This window comes from Coregonus lavaretus, assembly GCF_964263955.1.
Source record: "Coregonus lavaretus genome assembly, chromosome: 28".
Taxonomy (NCBI): domain Eukaryota; kingdom Metazoa; phylum Chordata; class Actinopteri; order Salmoniformes; family Salmonidae; genus Coregonus; species Coregonus lavaretus.
In genome coordinates, this window is record NC_140015.1 from 30,333,723 (window position 1) to 30,358,104 (window position 24,382).

At 47.2% G+C, this 24,382-nt stretch overlaps 1 protein-coding gene across 2 annotated transcripts in view; it reads right to left on the reverse strand.

Annotated features, from left to right (window-relative positions):
• LOC311103744 (BAR/IMD domain-containing adapter protein 2-like 1) overlaps positions 1 to 24,382 on the reverse strand; it is a 71,277-nt gene that overhangs the window by 4,965 nt on the left and 41,930 nt on the right. For both annotated transcript variants that reach the window (XM_084145386.1, XM_084145385.1), the window contains 7 exons: positions 13,687 to 13,839; positions 11,959 to 12,114; positions 11,099 to 11,234; positions 10,423 to 10,651; positions 6,857 to 6,919; positions 6,374 to 6,560; positions 131 to 174 (listed from right to left, as the gene is read on the reverse strand). In XM_084145386.1, the coding sequence (XP_084001512.1) occupies positions 131 to 174; positions 6,374 to 6,560; positions 6,857 to 6,919; positions 10,423 to 10,651; positions 11,099 to 11,234; positions 11,959 to 12,114; positions 13,687 to 13,839 (968 nt within the window). The remainder of the gene's footprint in view (positions 1 to 130; positions 175 to 6,373; positions 6,561 to 6,856; positions 6,920 to 10,422; positions 10,652 to 11,098; positions 11,235 to 11,958; positions 12,115 to 13,686; positions 13,840 to 24,382) is intronic.

The following is a 24,382-nucleotide window of genomic DNA, read 5'->3' on the forward strand; positions in this document are numbered from 1 at the left end:
TGTGGGTAGAGTATATGATTTAGAGTATATGAAAGAAAGAAAGATCGTGTGTCCACACATGTTATTGTGAGTTTAAGATAGATGTGTTAATATTATCTTCATAATCCATATGAGGTGATGCATGACTTACCCGAGAAAAGGAGGCGTCTTTCCAAACCCATTCAGTTGGGTTCCCTGTAAACAAACCCAAGAGACATCATCAGACCAGATGTACTGTAAATCACAAGACCCATTCACTCTCCATGATGGAATCCAACCCAACAATGGTTCATTTACATGCAAAAATATAATTTCCATACCAAATGTACATTTCTGGGAGGTGTATGTTTGCATCTGTTGCCCGTGGAGACCACACCACAGAGCCCTTGGAGACCACACCACAGACTGCCCCTCATCAGACAGGTTTGGTAGGGTTGACTGGTGAGTGTTGTGACTGTGACAGAGATGACCTGGGTTCAAATGCTATTTCAAATACTTTGAGTTATTGCTTGAGTCTGCCTGGAGTGACAAATGGACGTGGTTTGCAACTAGACTTTTGAGACTTTTCTGTTGGTTACATTGCAACAGGTACTCTCAATAAATATTATTTGAACCCAGGTCTGGTGAGAGGAGAATGCTTCGTCACCTCAGAACACTGACACTGGAATATGGGTCTTCTGGAAGGGACGGTACGGTGCATTCCAGAATGAAAAACCCATATAAACATCTCACTCATTATGCCAGTGAAAAGCCAAATCAGGGTTGAATAAAGAGAAAACAATGCATTCTTGTATAATTCTGAAACCTAAAGGACAATGTCGGAGTTTAATTCAATAAGAGAAATGCTGCGAAATGGAGATTTGAAAATAAATAGAAGGGAGGGCCAGAACAGTAGTCTAATGTTTGGGAAATATTTGGTGAAGTGGTAAAAGTGTGGGATGATTGTGAGGTGCTATACACATTCGACAGTCACAAGACAGGGACTTCAAAATTGCACATCAAGGGAACTGTACTGTTCAAGATGGGTTAAATGGAATAGTAGCCTAACTGAAATCTGGACACTGACTGTAGGTCTATAACCTCTCACATAGTCTTAATATTAATTCCAGTAGAATTAAGCATTTCTTGCAGTAAAATTATTCCCCAAATGTACATTTTGACTGGGGAACAGGAGGGGAGAAATATAATTGATTTCTTTCAGCATCTTGAGAGAATGAATGCGTGGTTAGGGACCATGTGTAAAGGTGCTATCTTTATCAGCATCATAAAAGCTGATAGTATTTCAACCACATAAAATATCCACTCAAGCTGAACTGAAATCGTATTAAAAAAAAACATGTTGGGTCTTTTTAACAGCTTTTAATTTCCTTAAAACTGTAGTTATTGCATTTTCTCCCCAGTCCCTAAATGCCTTTGCTTTGCGAGAGAAGCAGAGATGAAAGAGGAAAGAGTAAACATTCATTCTATCGATTTATGACATCATTCTGTTGAGCAAGGGTTTATTTAGTCTTCTAGGGCAACATATAATGACAGAAGAGAAGCTACATGTATCTAATTATAGACAAGTTGACTAACAAGTAGCATACCAAAATGTCGGAAATTATAAGCAGAAACATAGGCCTATTTAAAAAGGCCCGTCAAAAAATGGTTCCACGCATTTTCTATATTTGCGGGTTCGGGTTGGGTGTGGGCCTCAGATTTTAACTTTATCACATATATTCGGGCGGTTGCGGATGGGTTACTAGCAATTGCAGGTGGGTGCTGGTGAACAAACTGCTGACCCATGCATCACTAGTACTGTCTCTCACAGCTGTAGTGTTGGGATGCCACCACTAGAGGACAGCATTGGCCCTAGAGAGGGGTAGGACAGGCAAGCAGACAGACTGACAGACGCAGCCAGACAGACAGAATGACAGACAGGCAGACAGACATTGACCACAGTGACTGATGTCATAACACCCTCTTGACATCCTGGACAGATGTGTAGTTTTAATCCTAGACCTAATCAGACTGAGTGCAGGGTGTCAGCGCACGCACGCACGCACGCACGCACGCACGCACGCACGCACGCACGCACGCACGCACGCACGCACGCACGCACGCACGCACGCACGCACGCACGCACGCACGCACGCACGCACGCACGCACGCACGCACGCACGCACGCACGCACGCACACACACACACACACACACACACACACACACACACACACACACACACACACACACACACACACACACACACACACACACACACACACACACGCACACACACACACACATGCACACACACAGGTCATTTCTCTCTTGACACTTTCTTATACATTCCTCTAGTACCTCTGCTCTTGCTACGTCAGTCTCGTTTCTCTTTCTGTGTCTATCGATTTTTCTGTATTCATCTGCCTCACTTCCTACACAAAGGGCAGAACCAGCGAGGGAGCATTTTTCTCATGGTGACAGAGCATTCCTATGTAACACCCCCCCCCCCCCCCACCCCTCCCTCCCTCTTTCCCGCCCTCCCCTTCTTCAAATTCCCTCCCCTCATTCCCTCTCTCCAGCCAAATCTGCTGAATGGGGAAAATACTTATCTCTATCCTTATGGCACTGGTCATACTAACACAATAAAGACCTGGGTCCTGGAGTTTGTAACAGCAGAGTTGTGGGTTTGATTCCTGCATGAGCCACATATAGTGAATATGTGTTAAGCGTCTGTTAAATGACCACATTATCAGTATTAAACATGATGAACAGACCTAGTAGTGTCCCAAAGGGGATGAAGAGAAGTGAGTGAGTGAGTAATCCCAGTAATGAAGTAACTATAATCCCATTCACAGGGACAGAGCTATACATGGCTGGTAGTCTAGAATGAATGACTCACACCTACACACAGTCCAGTCACGACACACACACACCTACATACACAGAGGAACTCCACTTGTCGTGCTCTCACCTACACACAGAGAAACGGGAAGTGTTGTTCAAACTCACCTACACAGCTAGTTATTATTTTCATTGTACGGAAAAACATTCACAGCATGCTATTCACACACACACACACACACACACACACACACACACACACACACACACACACTGTGTTTACCTACACACACCCCACCCCCTGTGTTCACCTACCCACACCCCACCCTGTGTTCACCTACCCACACCCCACCCTGTGTTCACCTACCCGAGCCCTGGTCAAATGTAGTGCACTATATAGGGAATAGGGTGCCGTTTGGGAGCATCCCAGAGCAGTGTCCACCACCTCAACCCCCGCTCTATCTCTGCGTGTTGTTTGATGAATAGGAACAGAGCAGGTTGGTGTAGCCCAGCACTGTTAAATACAATGTGTTTTGTTGGTAAAACATGCTACTATCGATGTTCTGGAACTCATTGACTGTCTGTCTGACTGACTGACTCATACAGCATGAATGGAGGATAAGTTCCTACTAGAATCAGAATCACGCACTGGGAGAGAGATGGGGGGCCGGGGCTGAGAGAAAGAGGGAGAGGTAGGGCATGGAGTGGGGGAGAGAGAAACAATGAAAGATAGAGACAGAACGAGACAGAGAGAAAGTTGAGAAAAGAAGAGGGAGCGAGATTGAAAGAGCGAGGGAAGTCAGACAGGGAAAGAGAGAGGGGAGAGGCAGAGAGAGACAGAAAGAGAAAGAGAAGGAGGGGTGTCAGGTTCCAAGTGTCAGGTTCACCCCGAGTGGAATTCCATCGGAAGGCTATGCCTGAGCCGTGCCACCCGCTGTATGTACACTGAGTGTACAAAACATTATGAACACCACCTTCCATGACATAGACTGACCAGGTGAAAGATATGATCCGTTATTGATGTCACTTGTTAAATCCACTTCAATCAGTGTAGATGAAGGGGAGGAGACAGGTTAAAGAATGATTTTTAAGACTTGAGACAATTGAGACATGGATTGTGTATGTGCCATTCAGAGGGTGACTGGGCAAGACAAAATATTTAAGTGCCTTTGAACGGGGTATGGTAGTAGGTGCCAGACTACCATTGGAGTCAACATGGGCCAGCATCCCTGTGGAACGCTTTTGACACCTTGTAGAGTCCATGCCCCGACGAATTGAGGCTGTTCTGAGGGCAAAATGGGGTGCAACTCAATATTAAGAAGCTGTTCCTAATGTTTTGTACACTCAGTGTACACTGACAGCCAGGCGTGATAGTGGCCACACACACACGGCCGGAGTCGGGACCCAGCAGAGTGTAGCCTAATGAATATTTCACCGTAGAGAAAGAAAAGAGAAGTTGAGAAGTGTATTGTCTTTCCCAGGCTTCTCCATTCAACCTCTCACACAGGAGGACCAAACGTCACAAATCACAACCCCAACCTGCCCTCTCTGGGTCACCACTGACCTGTCCAGCGACCAGGGCATTAGCAGCTTATGTTTCCTCCTGTTGCTATTTGTAGTGTGTATGTGATGAACGGGATGTCCAGCCTGTACTGTAGCTACAGCTAATTACACTAAAGTAGTCTCTTGTGACAGACGTCATCGAGTAGTGGGAGATGTGATTCTGGGTGCTGACATTACACTAAAAGGAGAGCCAGGGTAGCGAGGGTTAGATCACGTCACATTAAAGAGGAACTGACGGCCCCAGGACTAACTGAACACAATGCAGGGCTTCTCTATGTCTTTTAGGGGGTTTAAGGAGTCTGGCTTCAATATCTGTTTCTGCTTTAGTGAAATGGGCTGGAGGGATCCTACATAGCTTTACAGTAACTGTGACTTTAGACTACTTTCCCTGCTTGCTTGGTTCTCTGTAGCTGTGAATTTGGCATAGGGAAAACAGGAGTTGTTCGACCAGAGTTATTTCACTAGGCTATACCTTCTAATCTCGTCCTCATCTAATTTCACATCAATACACATATGTAAATGTTTTAGCATGCACAAGTTTAAACAGGAGACTGAGTCTCTCTGTTTGTATGCCTTCACCCAAACCAACGCCAGCAGGTGTTTAGGGGCCTGGCTACTTACCATTAATTTCCATACAGCCAGGATCGGAAAGCACAAACAACCTCAGATTGGCCTTTGCACTTTGAAAACCCACAACTTTGACTGATGGCTTTGCATACATGCAAAAGCAAGAGTTGATTGAGAGTATTGCTAGAGTGTAGGTTGAGCGTTAGACACGCATGGCGTGACCCACACAAGGAGTCAGACATGAGGAGAGGGCCAGGTAGGAAGACATCCTTCTGCCACCATGGCAGGTATTTACTCCACATCATTACAGATGATAATAGGCCATTATAAAGGGATACTACTTGTCAGGCTCATTTACATTTTAGTCATTTAGCAGACGCTCTTATCCAGAGCGACTTACAGTTAGTGCATTCATCTTAAGATAGCTAGGCTCATGATGAGTCTTACAATGCATTGTAACTACTTTACACAGGTATCACCAACACTTGTCTGTCATTCAAAACTACTGTATTTCGGCTTTGAAAACCTCCAGGCTCAGCCCTGTCCCTACTCCACTGCAGTTCAGCAGCCCCTTAGTGGGGCAGAGGCTCCCAGATGCTAGGGTGTCTGACAGCCGGGAAATACTGTATTACTATACTGTATTACTATACTGTATTACTATACTACTATACTGTATTACTATACTATATTACTATACTGTATTACTATACTATATTACTATACTATACTGTATTACTATACTATATTACTATACTGTATTCCTATACTATACTGTATTACTATACTATATTCCTATACTATACTGTATTACTATACTATATTACTATACTATACTGTATTACTATACTATATTCCTATACTATACTGTATTACTATACTATATTACTATACTATACTGTATTACTATACTATACTGTTTTACTATACTGTATTACTATACTGTACTGGCTCCAGGGGAAATCCTCTTTTTAGGTGTGTCTTATCCACAATCCAGTGATGTAATATAGTTGATATCTATGGTCTTATACAATGCTATGATCTGCTATACTGTACCATACAGTAACATCTTATCCTATCTTATCCTATCCAATGCAGTTTTCAAAGATACGAGGAGGTATCAAATACTGTATAGACAACCTTTAGGGAATTGGGATGTGCTAATGGTTTAATGTGGCTTGTAATCAGTAAGGGATGTTATTAAGTGCTTATTAAGTATTGTTAAGGTGTTATATAGGTGTTATTAAAATAAACTACATATTCTTATGCGCTGACAGGCAGCACATGTAAACATCAGCCAACTCTCTTTTTTTTTCTTTTGCAAGCATCTCTTGTTTACACAACTGACAATGGAGAAGGACTGAAACTATCCGAAACCTCAGATAAGGTCAGGTAGCTAGTGACTGTCTAGTACTAAGTATCAGCTCTGACAGGCTCTGACTGACCGTGTGTACAGAAGAGCCGGAGGAGGCGGAGAGGGAGGGTGAGTGCTGCTTGCTGCCCGGGAGGACACTCCTCTTGGGGAAGTCGCTGTAGTCAGGAGGGGGGAGGACCATGGAGGAATCGTCTGTCTCTGTGTCCTGGTGGAGCAGGTTCACCACGCTCTTACTGCGCATGGGAGGAGCCCCCACACTGTGGAGAGAGGGGAGAAAGGGAGAGAGGGGGAGAGGGGGAGAGGGGGGAGAAAGGGAGAGAGGGGGATAGGGGAAGGCAGGAGGGGGGATAGAGAGAGGGAAGGAAAGAGAGAAGGAAGGAGAGGAGGGAGGGAGAAGGAAGGAAGAGGGAGGAAGGGAGTTCTGATCAGCAAAGGTCATCAGACTAGGAGAGTAGAGAACACACTATGGGACAACAAGTATGGATCAAACCTGTGTGTGTGTGTGTGTGTGTGTGTGTGTATGTGTGTGTTTGTGCCTGAGTGGTCCCCTTACCTGTTGTTATTCACTATTGGCTCTGAATATGCCCGACAATAGGATGATGGAAACCATCCCCTCCTGGAACACAGACAGAGAGAGAGAGAAAGAGAGAGAGAGACAGAGAGAGAGAGAGAGAAAGAGAGAGAGAGACAGAGAGAGAGAGACAGAGAGAGAGAGAGAAAGAGAGAGAGAGAGAGAGAAAGAGAGAGACAGAGAGAGAGAGAAAGAGAGAGAGAGACAGAGAGAGAGACAGAGAGAGAGACGGAGAGAGATGCAGGTGATTACACTTGCATACTACTCCCATCTCCCCAGCTTTTTTCTACAGGCCCCTGAATACACAATCCCCCACAATCCCCTGGAACCTGCTTCTCTACACAACACTCCATCATGCAGTAGCTGAATAGAATCCTGTTTCTCAGGATTCTGTATCTTCAACCTCTCTATAGCTGTCTAACAGGTGGTGAGATAGACGTGAGGCCATTATGGTAGAATAAAGTGGATAATCAGCATTATAGGCCTCTTAATTCCAGCGTTTCTGCACCTCTCTGTGGGACATGTAACATTTACATTTTACATTTACGTCATTTAGCAGACGCTCTTATCCAGAGCGACTTACAAATTGGTGCATTCACCTTATAGCCAGTGGGATAACCACTTTACAAAGTTTTTTTTGGGGGGGGGGTGGGGGGGTAGAAGGATTACTTTATCCTATCCCAGGTATTCCTTAAAGAGGTGGGGTTTCAAATGTATCCGGAAGGTGGTGAGTGACTCCGCTGTCCTGGCGTCGTGAGGGAGCTTGTTCCACCATTGGGGTGCCAGAGCAGCGAACAGTTTTGACTGGGCTGAGCGGGAACTGTGCTTCTGCAGAGGTAGGGGAGCCAGCAGGCCAGAGGTGGATGAACGCAATGCCCTCGTTTGGGTGTAGGGACTGATCAGAGCCTGAAGGTACAGAGGTGCCGTTCCCCTCACAGCTCCGTAGGCAAGCACCATGGTCTTGTAGCAGATGCGAGCTTCAACTGGAAGCCAGTGGAGTGTGCGGAGGAGCGGGGTGACGTGAGAGAACTTGGGAAGGTTGAACACCAGACCGGCTGCGGCATTCTGGAGTTGTAGGGGTTTAATGGCAATTTAAGCAATCAAGGCACTGATGCATGGAATAGAAAACAGCCAATTTCCTGTTGCTCTCTCCACCGGGCGCCATTATCATATTTCAGTGCATCTGGTTTCATTTGACCATTTTGAATGGAACATGTTCTTGAGGGAAATATGGTTTTATCTTTAATAACACATTTCTCCCCTGTTGAATATTGATTTTCTTCCTTTGCAGTGTGGCTCATATGAATCACATGTCATATCATAATATTTTTGAAAATTATTCAATTAATGAATTGAGTTATCATGTTGTGGCATTGTGTGAAATGTATTTATTGAGCTGTAGCGTTCTCACGAAGGTTCGCTGAATCACTGTAGGTGTCATAGCTCATAGGAGACTTTTCCAGGGGGGAAAAAAACTCAAGTTAAGTTTTAAACATGACTGGATAGCCACTAACTCTATGTAACATGAATGGCTCAACTCTGACTCTACAATCTAACAGAGACATTCAGAGAATTGCCTGACCGAACAAAACAGGGTCATCACAGTTGATGAGAGACTTAACAAAATGGTACTCTACAAGTCATTTCAGTGTAAGTTCATTGATGTAGTGTAAACTAGTGCAATACGGTGACAGTTGAGAGGGTGCTACCATGACTAATACTTCAACAGTATGATGTTCCAGATAAAGTAACTCAAAAACATGGGTCTAACACAAGCAATTTACTCAGTTTTCACCCAAAGCAAACATATTAGAAATATTGTAACAATATGTGTTCAAGAAATTCCTCTCACTATCACCACTTCAGTGGAGGGAATTTGAGTCGTTTGGACAAATCATTGACTCAAATCCCTGTGAGAAATGTTAATATTTGTCCATTTGTTCATTGGGCTTGAGAATGGGCGGCTGGGTGCGGCCAGTGTTTAACTAGAATACATAAAGGCTGGGTGTGGCCAGTGTTTAACTAGAATACATAAAGGCTGGGTGTGGCCAGTGTTTAACTAGAATACATAAAGGCTGGGTGTGGCCAGTGTTTAACTAGAATACATAAAGGCTGGGTGCGCCCAGTGTTTAACTAGAATACATAAAGGCTGGGTGTGGCCAGTGTTTAACTAGAATACATAAAGGCTGGGTGTGGCCAGTGGTTAACTAGAATACATAAAGGCTGGGTGTGGCCAGTGTTTAACTAGAATACATAAAGGCTGGGTGTGGCCAGTGTTTAACTAGAATACATAAAGGCTGGGTGTGGCCAGTGTTTAACTAGAATACATAAAGGCTGGGTGTGGCCAGTGTTTAACTAGAATACATAAAGGCTGGGTGTGGCCAGTGTTTAACTAGAATGCATAAAGGCTGGGTGCGGCCAGTGTTTAACTAGAATACATAAAGGCTGACATACTGTATCAACTTCCAGCTTCCCTTTAAACCCTTTTAAAAGCACCGCAGTGAATCCTGCTGTAGGGTTTAGGTAGTGATCACATTTCACTAGCCTGATCCCAGATATTTTTGTGCGATCTTGCCAGCTCATGTGGTCATTGATGACCGTAGAAGTTGCCAAGAAAGCCCAAACAGATCTGGAACCAGGCTAACATTTCACAGTCACATTTCTCTCATTCTCTCAGTCTGCTGTCTCAAAGGGTATCAAATAATCAGAGATGACAGACTTTTGTCAAATAGCCTTGTGAACACAATGAATATATAATTAATGATGCATGTTTTCACAGGATATTAATTAAATGTATTTAATTCCTGTCCATGACACTCTTCATCACACTATGGTTGTGGTGGACGGATCCATGTGGATGTTATCAGTGTGTGTTGCTAGGTGACTGACCTAGATCCATCACTCTGGCTGAGGTGTGAGAGACATCACACTGCAGGGACCTACCGCCACAAGAAAACTACACTGTATCAATGGCACATATCTAGACAACATCCCAAAAGCCACCCTATTCCCAAAAGCCACCCTATTTAGTGCACTGCTTTTGACCTATATAAGAGTCCATCATCTCTAGAATCTGTATAGAACATGTACAGGATCATGTCAGGAATACAATACCTTTTTAAAGTTCATTTTGAGCAACTTCACTACGACTTGATTCAGCGAAAACATCAAAGAGGTTCATTTGGCTGTGAATCTCTCCCGCTCTCCTTTCTCTTCCTCTCCCCCCACTCCTTCCCCTCTCTCCTCCTCTCCTTCTGTCTCTGTCTGTGTTTCTCTGCCTCCAGCAGTGCGCTGATTGTATTCCCCAGTGAGTGCCGGCTCCCAGGCAGCACTTAGCGATCCCAGAGCACGGCGCCCAGCCAGCCCCATCTGGGGTGGTCCAGTTAAGGAGAGCTCAATCAAATCAACATCTAATCAACCAGCGGGTTACTGTAGGACCGGAACTACCACATGTACACAGCAGCTGGCGGTGTGTGTGTGTATAAATGCATGTGTGTGTGTGTATGCGTCACCGTATGTAAGTGTGTGTGTCTCTCTCTCTAACTTACTGCCTGGTCTTCTCCAGTTCTCCGTAGAGCCATCCGTCCCTCTCATCAGGTATGAGCAGGGTGATGATGTCTCCCTCGTCAAAGCTGAGCAGCGTAGCGTTGGTCCCAGAGGTGTGGGGGAAGATGGTGCGGACCCTGGGTCTCTTCACAATGTTGTTGAGTCCTGTGGCCACAGACACTGACCTGGGACCTAGACCGCCACTCTCCTCCCCTCCATTGTCCCTGTAGTCTGGAGAGAGAGGGAGAGAGAAGGGTTAATATACAGACACAGGTCCATTCATGCACGCACATACAAACACACACACCTGCGACCAGCAGGGAGGACATGCGAACACACACAAGCATACAAACACGCACGCACGCACGCACGCACGCACGCACGCACGCACGCACGCACGCACGCACGCACGCACGCACGCACGCACGCACGCACGCACGCACGCACGCACGCACGCACGCACGCACGCACGCACGCACGCACGCACGCACGCACGCACGCACGCACGCACGCACGCACGCACGCACGCACGCACGCACGCACGCACGCACGCACGCACGCACGCACGCACGCACGCACGCACGCACGCACACACACACACACACACACACACACACACACACACACACACACACACACACACACACACACACACACACACACACACACACACACTACCTGTGACTCTCTCAGTCTCTCTGGTGACTGAGTTTGTTGTGGGTGTGTCCTGCGTGAACATACTGGCCAATGGGCTGGTCTGAGCCTTCAGCACCGGGGCAGGGGGTGGAACTGTGTCCTGGAATATGGAGTTGCTCTGACCATAGAAAGTGGAACACAGGAAGGGGATAGTATGAGTGCTAGAATGTACAGTAGTTAGTAGTTAACCTGCCATTGGTAGTGGTACATTAGTAGTTAACCTGCCATTGGTAGTGGTACATTAGTCATTAACCTGCCATTGGTAGTGGTACATTAGTAGTTAACCTGCCATTGGTAGTGGTACATTAGTAGTTAACCTGCCATTGGTAGTGGTACATTAGTAGTTAATCTGCCATTGGTAGTGGTACATTAGTAGTTAATCTGCCATTGGTAGTGGTACATTAGTAATTAACCTGCCATTGGTAGTGGTACATTAGTAGTTAACCTGCCATTGGTAGTGGTACATTAGTAGTTAACCTGCCATTGGTAGTGGTACATTAGTAGTTAACCTGCCATTGGTAGTGGTACATTAGTAGTTAACCTGCCATTGGTAGTGGTACATTAGTAGTTAACCTGCCATTGGTAGTGGTACACATTAGTAGTTAACCTGCCATTGGTAGTGGTACATTAGTAATTAACCTGCCATTGGTAGTGGTACATTAGTAGTAGAGGTATTACAGGTTTTTACCTTTTCATTATTATGATGAAATCAGTGACGCCATAGTGTCATCACAAGGTATCTGTGCTGTGTTCTCTCGCTCTCTCACATTGAATCAGAATTAGATATTGTAATTGATAATAGTTTTCTAATGGTTTATGAATGAGTGACTGTGCCGTCTCACCCTACTGTGTCTCTGGGAGATGGGGGAGGCCTGGGGGGTGATGGACACTGTGGTGCGGAGACCCTCGATCATAGACATCACGCTCTCCGGCACGTTGGTGGCATCGCTACACTTGTCCTGCCAGGTGGGCAGCTTCCCGTACAGCATGTCTCTGGCCTGGGGTCAGAGAAGGAACAGCAGAAGTCATAGTAGTTACTGTAGATGCTCTGAATGGGAGCCTTGGGTTTGTGATTTGGTACATGCTAGATGTTTGTATAATAAAAGTGGTACACAGATGGTGGTTATGGTACATACACTACATGACCAAAAGTATGTGGACACCTGCTCGTCGAACATCTCATTCCAAAATCATGGGCATTAATATGGAGTTGGTCCCCCTTTGAGCTATAACAGCCTCCACTCTTCTGGGAAGGCTTTCCACTAGATGTTGGAACATTGCTGTGGGGACTTGCTTCCATTCAGCCACAAGAGCATTGGTGAGGTCGGGCACTAATGTATGGCGATTAGTCGTGGCTTGCAGTCAGCGTTCCAATTCATCCCAAAGGTGTTCGATGGGGTTGAGGTCAGGGCTCTGTGCAGGCCAGTCAAGTTCTTCCACACCGATCTCGACAAACCATTTCTGTATGGACCTCGCTTTGTGCACGGGGGCATTGTCATGCTGAAACAGGAAAAGGCCTTCCCCAAACTGTTGCCACAAAGTTGGAAGCACAGAATCATGTAGAATGTTACTGTATGCTGTAGCGTTTAGATTTCCCTTCACTGGAACTAAGGGGCCTAGCCCGAACCATGAAAAACAGCCCTCCTCCACCAAACTTTACAGTTGGCACTATGCATTCGGGCAGGTAGTGTTCTCCTGGCATTCGCCAAACCCAGATTCGTCTGTCGGACTGCCAGATGTTGAAGCATGATTCATCACTCCAGAGAACGCGTTTCCACTGCTCCAGAGTCCAATGACGGCGAGCTTTACACCACTCCAGCGACACTTGGCATTGCGCATTGGTGATCTGAGGCGTGTGTGCGGCTGCTCGGCCATGGAAACCCATTTCATGAAGCTCCCGACGAACAGTTCTTGTGCTGACGTTGCTTCCAGAGGCAGTTTGGAACTCGGTAGAGAGTGTTGCAACTCGGTAGAGAGTGTACGCGCTTCAGCACTCGGCAGTCCCGTTCTGTGAGCTTGTGTGGCCTACCACTTCGCGGCTGAGCTGTTGTTGCTCCTAGACGTTTCCACTTCACAATAACAGCACTTACAGTTGACCGGGGCAGCTCTAGCAGGGCAGAAATATGATGAACTGACTTATTGGAAAGGTGGCATCCTATGACGGTGCCACATTGAAAGTCACTGAGCTTTACAGTAAGGCCATTCTACTGCCAATGATTTCTATGGAGATTGCATGGCTGTGCGATTTTATACACCTGTCAGCAACAGGTGTGTGGCTGAAATAGACGAATCTACTAATTTGAAGGGGTGTCCACATACTTTTGTATATATAGTGTACATGGAAATAGTCAGTGAGATCTGGTTCCAATTCCACCCCTAGCCTCTAGCCCATATCCCCTTAAACCCCCCATCTTCTTTGATGTTCACAGATTTTAATGGATTGGAATTGGAAACATGTTCAGGTTCTACTGACTGAGAACATAGCTGGGTAAGGGACCAGGGGAGGGGGAGGGGGCTAGGGTCTGGAAATTGAACCAGGCATATAAGGTACTGTAGCATAGGTCCTATACCTTGTCATGGAAGGCAGCAATCTGATAGGAGAAGGTGCAGTGTTTGTCCACCAGGAAGCAGAAGCGTCTCTTCTCCTCCAGCAGAGCCTCCTTGCAGCCATCGGCGATGAACTTCTGCATGTCCATCTGCCCTGACCTCAGCGTCTCCAGGCACTGCACAACACAACAGACCAATGACGTGCACAACAGACCAATGACATGCTGTTATCTCACTGCATCTACCAATCACACATGGTCATTCACCAATCACTCACTGTATTGACCAATCACACAGTCTTATCTCACCACATAGACACAGCTCAGCCAATCAGAGCTGCCTAGCACCGTGGGTATCAGGAAGTGAAAGGGCATTGTGACGAGGAGCAGAGAGATAGGCTGGCTGGATGTTCTAATCTCTGTGTGGCAGGCAGAGACATAGAGATACAGAGAGGTATTGTAGGGATAGAGTACAGGGGAATGAAATAATAGATGAGGGTTAAGGAGGTCACAGCAGCAGACATGGCTGACAGAGAAGAATAGATGAGGGTTAAGGAGGTCACAGCAGCAGACATGGCTGACAGAGAAGAATAGATGAGGGTTAAGGAGGTCACAGCAGCAGACATGGCTGACAGAGAAGAATAGATGAGGGTTAAGGAGGTCACAGCAGCAGACATGGCTGACAGAGAAGAATAGATGAGGGTTAAGGAGGTCACAGCAGCAGGAGAAGCAGCAGCAACATATACTGTGTGTCTACGAGTCTTATCTGAAAGCACATTCAAACTTGGCATAGGAGCTGGACAAGGTCAGTCGAAACGTTGAGTTTGTGTGAGTTTGTTTTGTGTCTTTTGCTGCGTTTATGTAGGGAGCCCTGAAAAATATCTGATGTGAAATGATCTGATCTGATTTGTCAAAAGACAAATAAGTGGAAAAAATATCAGAATTGGGCTGCCTGTGTAAACGCAGCCTAGGAGTATTATCTGAAAGCACATTTAAAAACTTGGCACAGGAGCTGAACAAGGTCAGTCGAAACGTTTAGTTTGTATCGCTGAACATTGAATTAAAAATACCTTGTGGGAGCGAACAAAGAGTGTGCGGACAATGACACAACCTTCTTTTGTGTGTCCTATCTTCCATCACAGACATGGGCCACTCAGAGGTCAGGGTCTCTGATCTGGGCCACTCAGAGGTCAGGGTCTCTGATCTATGGTGGTGTGAATGGCTCTTCTAACTTTGTCATCTATGGCTAAGTTTATCCCTCTACTCCTTTTCACTGTGTTTCTGTGGCTGGCAACTGTCAATATTTACAATCAATAAAGGTCTATTGATTTGAATAGAAATGGAACTGAATGGGAGACCAATGAGCAAACAGCACAGTGAGTTGTGATGTAAATATTGATCCTTGCTATCCGGGATCGTTGGGACGTCCCTACCCTATTGAAGTTGAAATGTAAAATGGTAAGGGTTAAGGTTAAGGTTAGGGTTTAGCGTAGGGACGTCCCAACGATTGCGGATAGCACTAACCTGTAAATACTTGGTACAACAATGACAACAAAGACTTGTCAACAGACGTGTAAAATGGATGCCACTATGTGTTGAATGATCAAAGTAGTTTATCTACTGTAAACTATAATAGCTGTCTGTAACGTGTGTGGACTGAAACATATGACATTGTTGTAGATAAAGAGGAAAGATTATAATTTGATTTATTATTGAAATTAGTATTGAGATTATGTGTGTGCAGTTCATTAGAACCAAGACATATGCATGCTATAGGGTCCTTGATCCATATCTCTTTATGGACCTTGATATTTATCTTGATTACATTTCACATGATCATACAATGTTCCTGCAGTTCAAATCAATCTAGGTACATGAATCTGTAAGGAGAACACTGAAAGAAATTGCATTAATTAATTGAAGATTTCCATCAGTGAATGCTTGACTCAGTTGATGACATGTGACATAGCAGCCAGTGTGCAGTATGGGTCTTGGGAACTCATTCACCCAGAAACACCTGGCATAACAACAGACCTGCACAAACCACAGGTGGCCAGAGATATTAGAGAGGTGGGCCAGAACAGTTTCAACCTGTTTTTGCTTTGTCATCATGGGGTATTGTGTGTAGATTGATAAGGGGAAAAAAGTATTTAATCCATTTTAGAATAAGGTTGTAATGTAACAAAATGTGGAAAAGTCAAGGGGTCTGAATACTTTCCGAATGCACTGTATGAGTATCCTAGAGCCAACCCTGTGCAAAGTCAACCTGTTTCAATATGCTGTTTACCTACTTACGTACCACACACACAGTTAAAGGTGGGGGACAGACTAGGGCTGCACGAGTGCACTTGAGATCCCTATCTCGTCATCACAACACTGCAAAATCACCTTGGCAGCCGTACAGCACAGTATGTTACCCATAACAACAACACCATGTGACAACACACAATTCAATGTAATCTACCCTCCACACACTCCTTCACCAGCTTCCTGTCCCTATTGGAGCTCTTGAGTCATAGAGGAAATGGGAAATGTCTTCCTATGCTAGTTTGTTGTGATCTACATCCAGGTACAGGACTGTATAATGAATTCAGGGTTTCATTCAGGTCAAAAGTAGTTTACTATAACTGGAATAGGGGGTCAATCTGGATTTGTGTGTATTGTTGTGTATTGTTAGGTATTACTGCACTGTTGGAGCTAGAAACATAAGTATTTTGCTGCACCTGCGATAACATCTTCACAATATGTGTACGCGACCAATACAATTTGATTTGGTTAAAGTAGTGCACTATTTAGGGACTAAGGTGTCATTCTGGTCAAAACTTGTGCACTGTATAGGGAATAGACTGTTATTCTGGCCAAAAGTAGTGCACTATATAGGAAATAGGGTTTCATATGAGATTCACCTCATGGGTGGAGTATCAGACAAGGCAAGTGTATGCCCATAAAAGTACACTCAGTCACACACATGAGCACACTAACAGTGACATGCATTCAGGATCTCTGTAAAACAAACACACAAAAAAAGACAATTTTGCTTCACAATTTCCCAGAGCCCACCTCCTAGACTACCTCCTAGACTACCTCCTAGACTACCTACAAGTGAAGAGGCCCACCATTGTTTGGGTCACCTGTGACAACACTGGCCTTTCCCATAACATCACCTCCCCCTTATCATGGGAGCCATAAGTCACCTCCCCCTTATCATGGGAGCCATAACATCACCTCCCCCTTATCATGGGAGCCATAACATCACCTCCCCCTTATCATGGGAGCCATAACGTCACCTCCTCCTTATCACGGGAGTCATAACATCACCTCCTCCTCCTTATCATGGGAGCCATAACATCACCTTCCCCTTATCATGGGAGCCATAACATCACCTCCTCCTCCTTATCATGGGAGCCATAACATCACCTCCTCCTCCTTATCATGGGAGCAATAACATCACATCCTCCTTATCACGGAAGCCATAACATCACCTCCTCCGCCTTATAATGGGAGCCATAACAGCACCTCCTCCTTATCACGGGAGCCATAACGTCACCTCCTCCTTATCACAGGAGCCATTATGTCACCTCCTCCTTATCACAGGAGCCATAACGTCACCTCCTCCTGCTTATCATGGGAGCCATAACGTCACCTCCTCCTTATCATGGGAGCCATAACGTCACCTCCTCCTCCTTATCATGGGAGCCATAACATCACCTCCTCCTTATTATGGGAGCCAGTGAGACTGAGGTCATCCCTGACTGCAGCAGTGTTTAATCTGTGTGTGTGTGTGTATGTGGAGCTATACTGCAATCATTGTCCCTCCATGTACTGAGATGAAGCCATTGATAAGGTATCATGCCCAGGGATCTGAAACTCGACCTGGATAATTCAAATGTTCCTGTGTGTGTGTGTGTGTGTGTGTGTGTGTGTGTGTGTGTGTGTGTGTGTTTGTGTGTGTGTGTGTGTGTGTGTGTGTGTGTGTGTGTGTATATGTGCGAGCAAAACAGGGGTGTGAAATGTAATAAATGCAACCATCCTGGTTGACAATACATCTGTCAAGGCTAAATAATGCCTGTTGCTATGGACACATATCTTTAGCTCTGTGGAACAGAGAACGACTCTCAGATCACTAGGGAGTCTGACTCAGAACACTGATCCCTCAGAAGCCTGAACAGACAGAAAAACAGGGAGATAGGCCACATGGAGAGAGAGAGAGAGAGAGAGAGAGAGAGAGAGAGAGAGAGAAAAGAGAGAGGAATGAGAGAGAGAGAGAGAGAGAGAGAGAGAGAGAGACAGAGACAGAGACAGAGACAGAGAGAGAGAGACAGAAAAAAAGAGGGATGCTGCACAATACTGGAGGAGGTTGATCTGATAAATAGATCATTAGGTGAACTCTCCATATTCTCCTAGTTGGGATTTAGCATGTCTTCAGTGGCATCTTGAAGTGGACTTCAGTCCTTGATAGAGATTAATATTGTTATTCAAGATACAAGAGCATAGCTGTGTCATTACAGCGGTACTATATATATATATATTTTACCTTTATTTAACTAGGCAAGTCAGTTAAGAACAAATTCTTATTTACAATGACGGCCTACACTGGCCAAACCCGGACGACGCTGGGCCAATTGTGTGCCACCCTATGGGACTCCCAATCACGGCCGGTTGTGATACAGCCTGGAATCGAACCAGGGGGTCTGTAGTGACGCCTCAAGCACTGAGATGCAGTGCCTTAGACCGCTGCGCCACTCGGTACTATCTATTGAGAAGACTGACATGGCTATGGGCTCTGTCTATGGGCTCGGTCTATGGGCTCGGTCTATGGGCTCTGGTTAAAAGTAGTGCACTAGATAAGGAATAGGGTGCCTTTCGGGACGTAACCATCAACACTGATGTGATGACTATTAAATATGAAGCTGCAGTACATTCTATCTAGCGACAGAAAACAATTCAATATGAAAATTAACTATAGGCCTAAATACTGACTTAATACAGTGATTGAGCCCATTGTCCTCTCTGTCTCATTCTCCTCCTGTTTTCTCTGTGGCTTCCTGTAACCCTACCTCCATCTGTGACTGTAACACAGCTCTGCTCTGTGTGTGTTGTGTGTTGTGTGCGTGTGTGTTTGTTGCATGTTGTGGTTGTGTGTGTGTGTGCGTGTAGGTCTCTGAGCCTGGGTGCAGTCTGTTGACAGTCTTGTGAACCGACCAGGGATCTGACAACAGTTGTCCTGTTATATTAGAGCTGGCCCAGGACCAGATTCTGGGGTTCTACTCTCATGGTCACTGTTGCATAGACCTACTGTAGCCTGGTCCCAGATCAGTATGTACTTTAGCTAAGACAACTCATCTGAATATTGTTATCATGCCGTTCATGTATCTGTACTACATATGCATCAGACAATGTGTTTCAACCATCTGTCCGATGAGTTGGTTAAAGCATATACCTGAGACCAGGGCCCATATTCACATAGTAGGAGTCTCAGTAGGAAACTAGGGTCTAGTTTTGGTATTTTAAATCATAATGAATCTGATTATATATGGACAGGGGGGACCTGGTCCTAGATCAGCACTCCTACTTTGAGTGCTTTGTGAATACAGGAAAAGGCTAGTTTCTTCTTACAGCTGCTGTGCCCCAGCTGGGGTAGAGCGTGTGGAGCGCCCCAGAGTCTGGTGAGAGACTAGGACCAGGCTAGCGTGTGGAGCGCCCCAGAGTCTGGTGAGAGACTAGGACCAGGCTAGCGTGTGGAGCGCCCCAGAGTCTGGTGAGAGACTAGGACCAGGCTAGCGTGTGGAGCGCCCCAGAGTCTGGTGAGAGAGACAAGGACCAGGCTAACGTGTGGAGCGCCCCAGAGTCTGGTGAGAGAGACTAGGACCAGGCTAGCGTGTGGAGCGCCCCAGAGTCTGGTGAGAGACTAGGACCAGGCTAGCGTGTGGAGCGCCCCAGAGTCTGGTGAGAGAGACTAGGACCAGGCTAGCATGTGGAGCGCCCCAGAGTCTGGTGAGAGAGACTAGGACCAGGCTAGCGTGTGGAGCGCCCCAGAGTCTGGTGAGAGAGACTAGGACCAGGCTAGCGTGTGGAGCGCCCCAGAGTCTGGTGAGAGACTAGGACCAGGCTAGCGTGTGGAGCGCCCCAGAGTCTGGTGAGAGAGACTAGGACCAGGCTAGCGTGTGGAGCGCCCCAGAGTCTGGTGAGAGACTAGGACCAGGCTAGCGTGTGGAGCGCCCCAGAGTCTGGTGAGAGAGACTAGGACCAGGCTAGCGTGTGGAGCGCCCCAGAGTCTGGTGAGAGACTAGGACCAGGCTAGCGTGTGGAGCGCCCCAGAGTCTGGTGAGAGAGACTAGGACCAGGCTAGCGTGTGGAGCGCCCCAGAGTCTGGTGAGAGACTAGGACCAGGCTAGCGTGTGGAGCGCCGCAGAGTCTGGTGAGAGACTAGGACCAGGCTAGCGTGTGGAGCGCCCCAGAGTCTGGTGAGAGACTAGGACCAGGCTAGCGTGTGGAGCGCCCCAGAGTCTGGTGAGAGAGACTAGGACCAGGCTAGCGTGTGGAGCGCCCCAGAGTCTGGTGAGAGACTAGGACCAGGCTAGCGTGTGGAGCGCCCCAGAGTCTGGTGAGAGACTAGGACCAGGCTAGCGTGTGGAGCGCCCCAGAGTCTGGTGAGAGAGACTAGGACCAGGCTAACGTGTGGAGCGCCCCAGAGTCTGGTGAGAGAGACTAGGACCAGGCTAACGTGTGGAGCGCCCCAGAGTCTGGTGAGAGAGACTAGGACCAGGCTAACGTGTGGAGCGCCCCAGAGTCTGGTGAGAGACTAGGACCAGGCTAGCGTGTGGAGCGCCCCAGAGTCTGGTGAGAGAGACTAGGACCAGGCTAGCGTGTGGAGCGCCCCAGAGTCTGGTGAGAGACTAGGACCAGGCTAGCGTGTGGAGCGCCCCAGAGTCTGGTGAGAGACTAGGACCAGGCTAGCGTGTGGAGCGCCCCAGAGTCTGGTGAGAGAGACTAGGACCAGGCTAACGTGTGGAGCGCCCCAGAGTCTGGTGAGAGAGACTAGGACCAGGCTAACGTGTGGAGCGCCCCAGAGTCTGGTGAGAGAGACTAGGACCAGGCTAGCAGACCTTGATTCTGCTGAACTACAGTATAGTGCCATGTCATCTCTCTCAATGTTGGTCTTGTAATATACAATATATGATTCATGTTAAGTTTGTATTAATAATTTATAGTCTAAGAAGTTGGATGTGGGTGGGGGGGGGGGGGTATCACAAAATATATCACAAAAATATATTTGATAAAATATTCATTTTGGCCTTTACTACTAAAGCCCATAGAAACACATTGAATAACACATTCATAAATGGCAAAAAGTACAGTCAAAAAATAAATAATAAAAAACAAGGTTTTGAAGTGTCTGCAGTAAAAAATAAATATGTACTTTATTTTTTATTTTTTTACACATATTCAATCCCTTTTTTGGGGTAGGCACAAAACTATCTTCATACTTCCATTAGTTTTTTAAAATCCGGTACCGGTTACCTTCAGATGATTTTTGGGATGTGTCATCATGGTCTGACAAACACCGCTCTAGCTCTGCCACCTTTCATCGTAGATGTGGAAGTGCGACACTGGCGGAAGCGGTGGATTGAGATGCATCCAATGCAAGATATCTCTAGCTTAAAATGACGGATTTTGATGGGGATGTTTTTGTTATGTAGCATAGATTGAAGCACCAGTGCGTCAATCGACTCTAGGGGTTACACAGTACTTTCACTTTACCTCAGAATGTATACTAATGACTGTTCATAACTCCTCTCAATTTGGGGCTCTCATCCATATTGGCAGCAGACAGTCACAGAGTTGTGACTAAAGCAGTAGCGGTGCGTGGGTAAAATCACTGGGGAATCCAAGCCAGAAAAAAACAAGCCACCTATTCACAACCAATGTGTGATAATTGTTGTTTGCTCTAACTGTTAGTCATATGCCTTGACATTATAACCACTTAGCAATAATCCCTTACACCTTGTGAAATAATCACCAAACCTTAGATCAACACAATAAAAACGAGCAACATCTGTCCGGTGAAGTCCACAAAGCATATCGCATGTAACAAACAGTTAAATGACCTACAGCATGGTCAAGAAAGTAAATGTTTCCAACATTTTCGGACTACTGAACAACTATTGATTTAGAACCATGGAGAGTTACTGCAAGTTGAAAAGAAAACAGGAGATGCCTCCACTATTCCAGAACCATTTAAACTTCAACATCATCAAATCACATCTGCTTAGTCTAATACAGTGACAACTAAAAGATACCAAAAACTATTTAGTCCAATCAACGTAAGCTAAATATGATGTGGCTGTCCATGGTTCTGATTTGTGTGTGTGTGTGTGTGTGTGTGCGCATTTGTGCAAGTAGAAAAAACATGTTGACAAACCTTACTTGTTGTCACGCTCGTTCATGAACGGGTCAGACCAAGGCGCAGCGTGATATGCATACATGTTTATTAGAACCGAATAAACAACTACAAAACAACAAACGAAACGTGAAGTCCAAGGTACACAAACAACATACCTAACACGGAACAAGATCCCACAACCCACTAGTGCCAATTGGCTGCCTAAGTATGGTTCCCAATCAGAGACAACGAGCGACAGCTGCCTCTGATTGGGAACCACACCGGCCAACATAGAAATACACATACTAGAATATCAACATAGATATACACCAACATACCCCCCCCCCCCCCCCCCCAAAGGTGCGGACTCTGACCGCGCAACATAAACATAACAGGGTAGGGGCCAGGTGGGCATTCCGCCTCGGAGGACCCCAGTGGAGCGGATTGCTCTGGCTCCGGAGTGGAGCAGCTAACCGGAGCTGGATCAGGCACCGGTGGAGCGGACTGCTCTGGCTCCGGGGTGGAGCAGCTGACCGGTGCCAGACCAGGCACGGGCCATGCCGGACTGGACACACGCACCACTGGTCTGGTGCGAGGAGCAGGCACGGGCCGGACCGGACTAGGAACACGCACCACTGGCTTGATGCGAGGAGCAGGAACGGGCCGGGCCGGACGGGCGACACGCACCACTGGCTTGGTGCGAGGAGCAGGAACAGGCCGGGCCGGGCTGGCGACACGCACCACTGGCTTGGTGCGAGGGGATGGAACAAGCGTTGAGCCGGCACACACCGTCCTGGCTGGATGCCCATCTTCGCACGGCACGTGCGTGGTGCAAGCACAGGACGTACAGGACTGTGCCGGCGCACTGGCGACACAGTACGTAGCTCCGCATAACATGGAGCTTGCCCAGTCATACGCCTTCTCGCGTGAGTACGGGGAGTTGGCTCTGCTCTAACCCTAGGCTCCGCCAACCACCCTCCGGGCCGGACTGGCGACGCGCACCACTGGCTTGGTGCGAGGGGCAGGAACAGGCTGGGCCGGACTGGCGACGCGCACCACTGGCTTGGTGCGAGGGGCAGGAACAGGCCGGGCCGGACTGGCGACGTGCACCACTGGCTTGGTGCGAGGGGCAGGAACAGGCCGGGCCGTACTGGCAACGCGCACCACTGGCTTGGTGCGAGGGGCAGGAACAGGCCGGGCCGGACTGGCGACACGCACCACTGGTTTGGTGCGAGGAGCAGGAACGGGCCAGACCGGACTGCGAAGGCGGAATGGAGGTCTGGAGCGGAGAGCTGGCACAATCCGTCCTGGCTGGCTGCCCACTTTCGCACTACACGTGCGGGCGCTGGCACAGGACGCACTGGGCTGTGCACGCGCACTGGCGATACAGCTCGTAGAACTGGCGCAGGATATGCGGGACCGAGGAGGCGTACTGGAGACCAGGAGCGTTGAGCCGGCACACCCCGTCCTGGCTGGATGCCCATCTTCGCACGGCACGTGCGTGGTGCAAGCACAGGACGTACAGGACTGTGCCGGCGCACTGGCGACACAGTACGTAGCTCCACATAATATGGAGCTTGCCCAGTCATACGCCTTCTCGCGTGAGTACGGGGAGTTGGCTCTGCTCTAACCCTAGGCTCCGCCAACCACCCTCTTAGCCCCCCACATTTTTTTATTGGGGCTGTCTCTCGGGCTTCTTCCTCGACCGGCTTCCTCTGTGCTGCCGTTGCTCCTCTCCTGCCTGGGCATCTACCTTTGCCCATGGCCCTTTCCCCGCAAATATCTCCTCCCATGACCACCATTTGCCCACCTGTGACATGGCAATTCGCTCTTCCTGGGCACGCTGCTTGGTCCTCGTTTGGTGGGATCTTCTGTCACGTTCGTTCATGAACGGGTCAGACCAAGGCGCAGCGTGATATGCATACATGTTTATTAGAACCGAATAAACAACTACAAAGCAACAAACGAAACGTGAAGTCCAAGGTACACAAACAACATACCTAACACGGAACAAGATCCCACAACCCACTAGTGCCAATAGGCTGCCTAAGTATGGTCCCCAATCAGAGACAACGAGCGACAGCTGCCTCTAATTGGGAACCACACCGGCCAACATAGAAATACACATACTAGAATATCAACATAGATATACACCAACATAGAACATACACACCCTGACTCAACATATACGAGTCCCCTGAGTCAGGGCGTGACACTTGTAGAGAAACGCCAATGCCATCCTCCACTCTTTCAGGTTGACGAAACGGTCTATGACTCTGTCATACAGTACACCAGGGTTCTTCAATTCCGGTCCCGGAGGGCCGAAACACTTCTGTT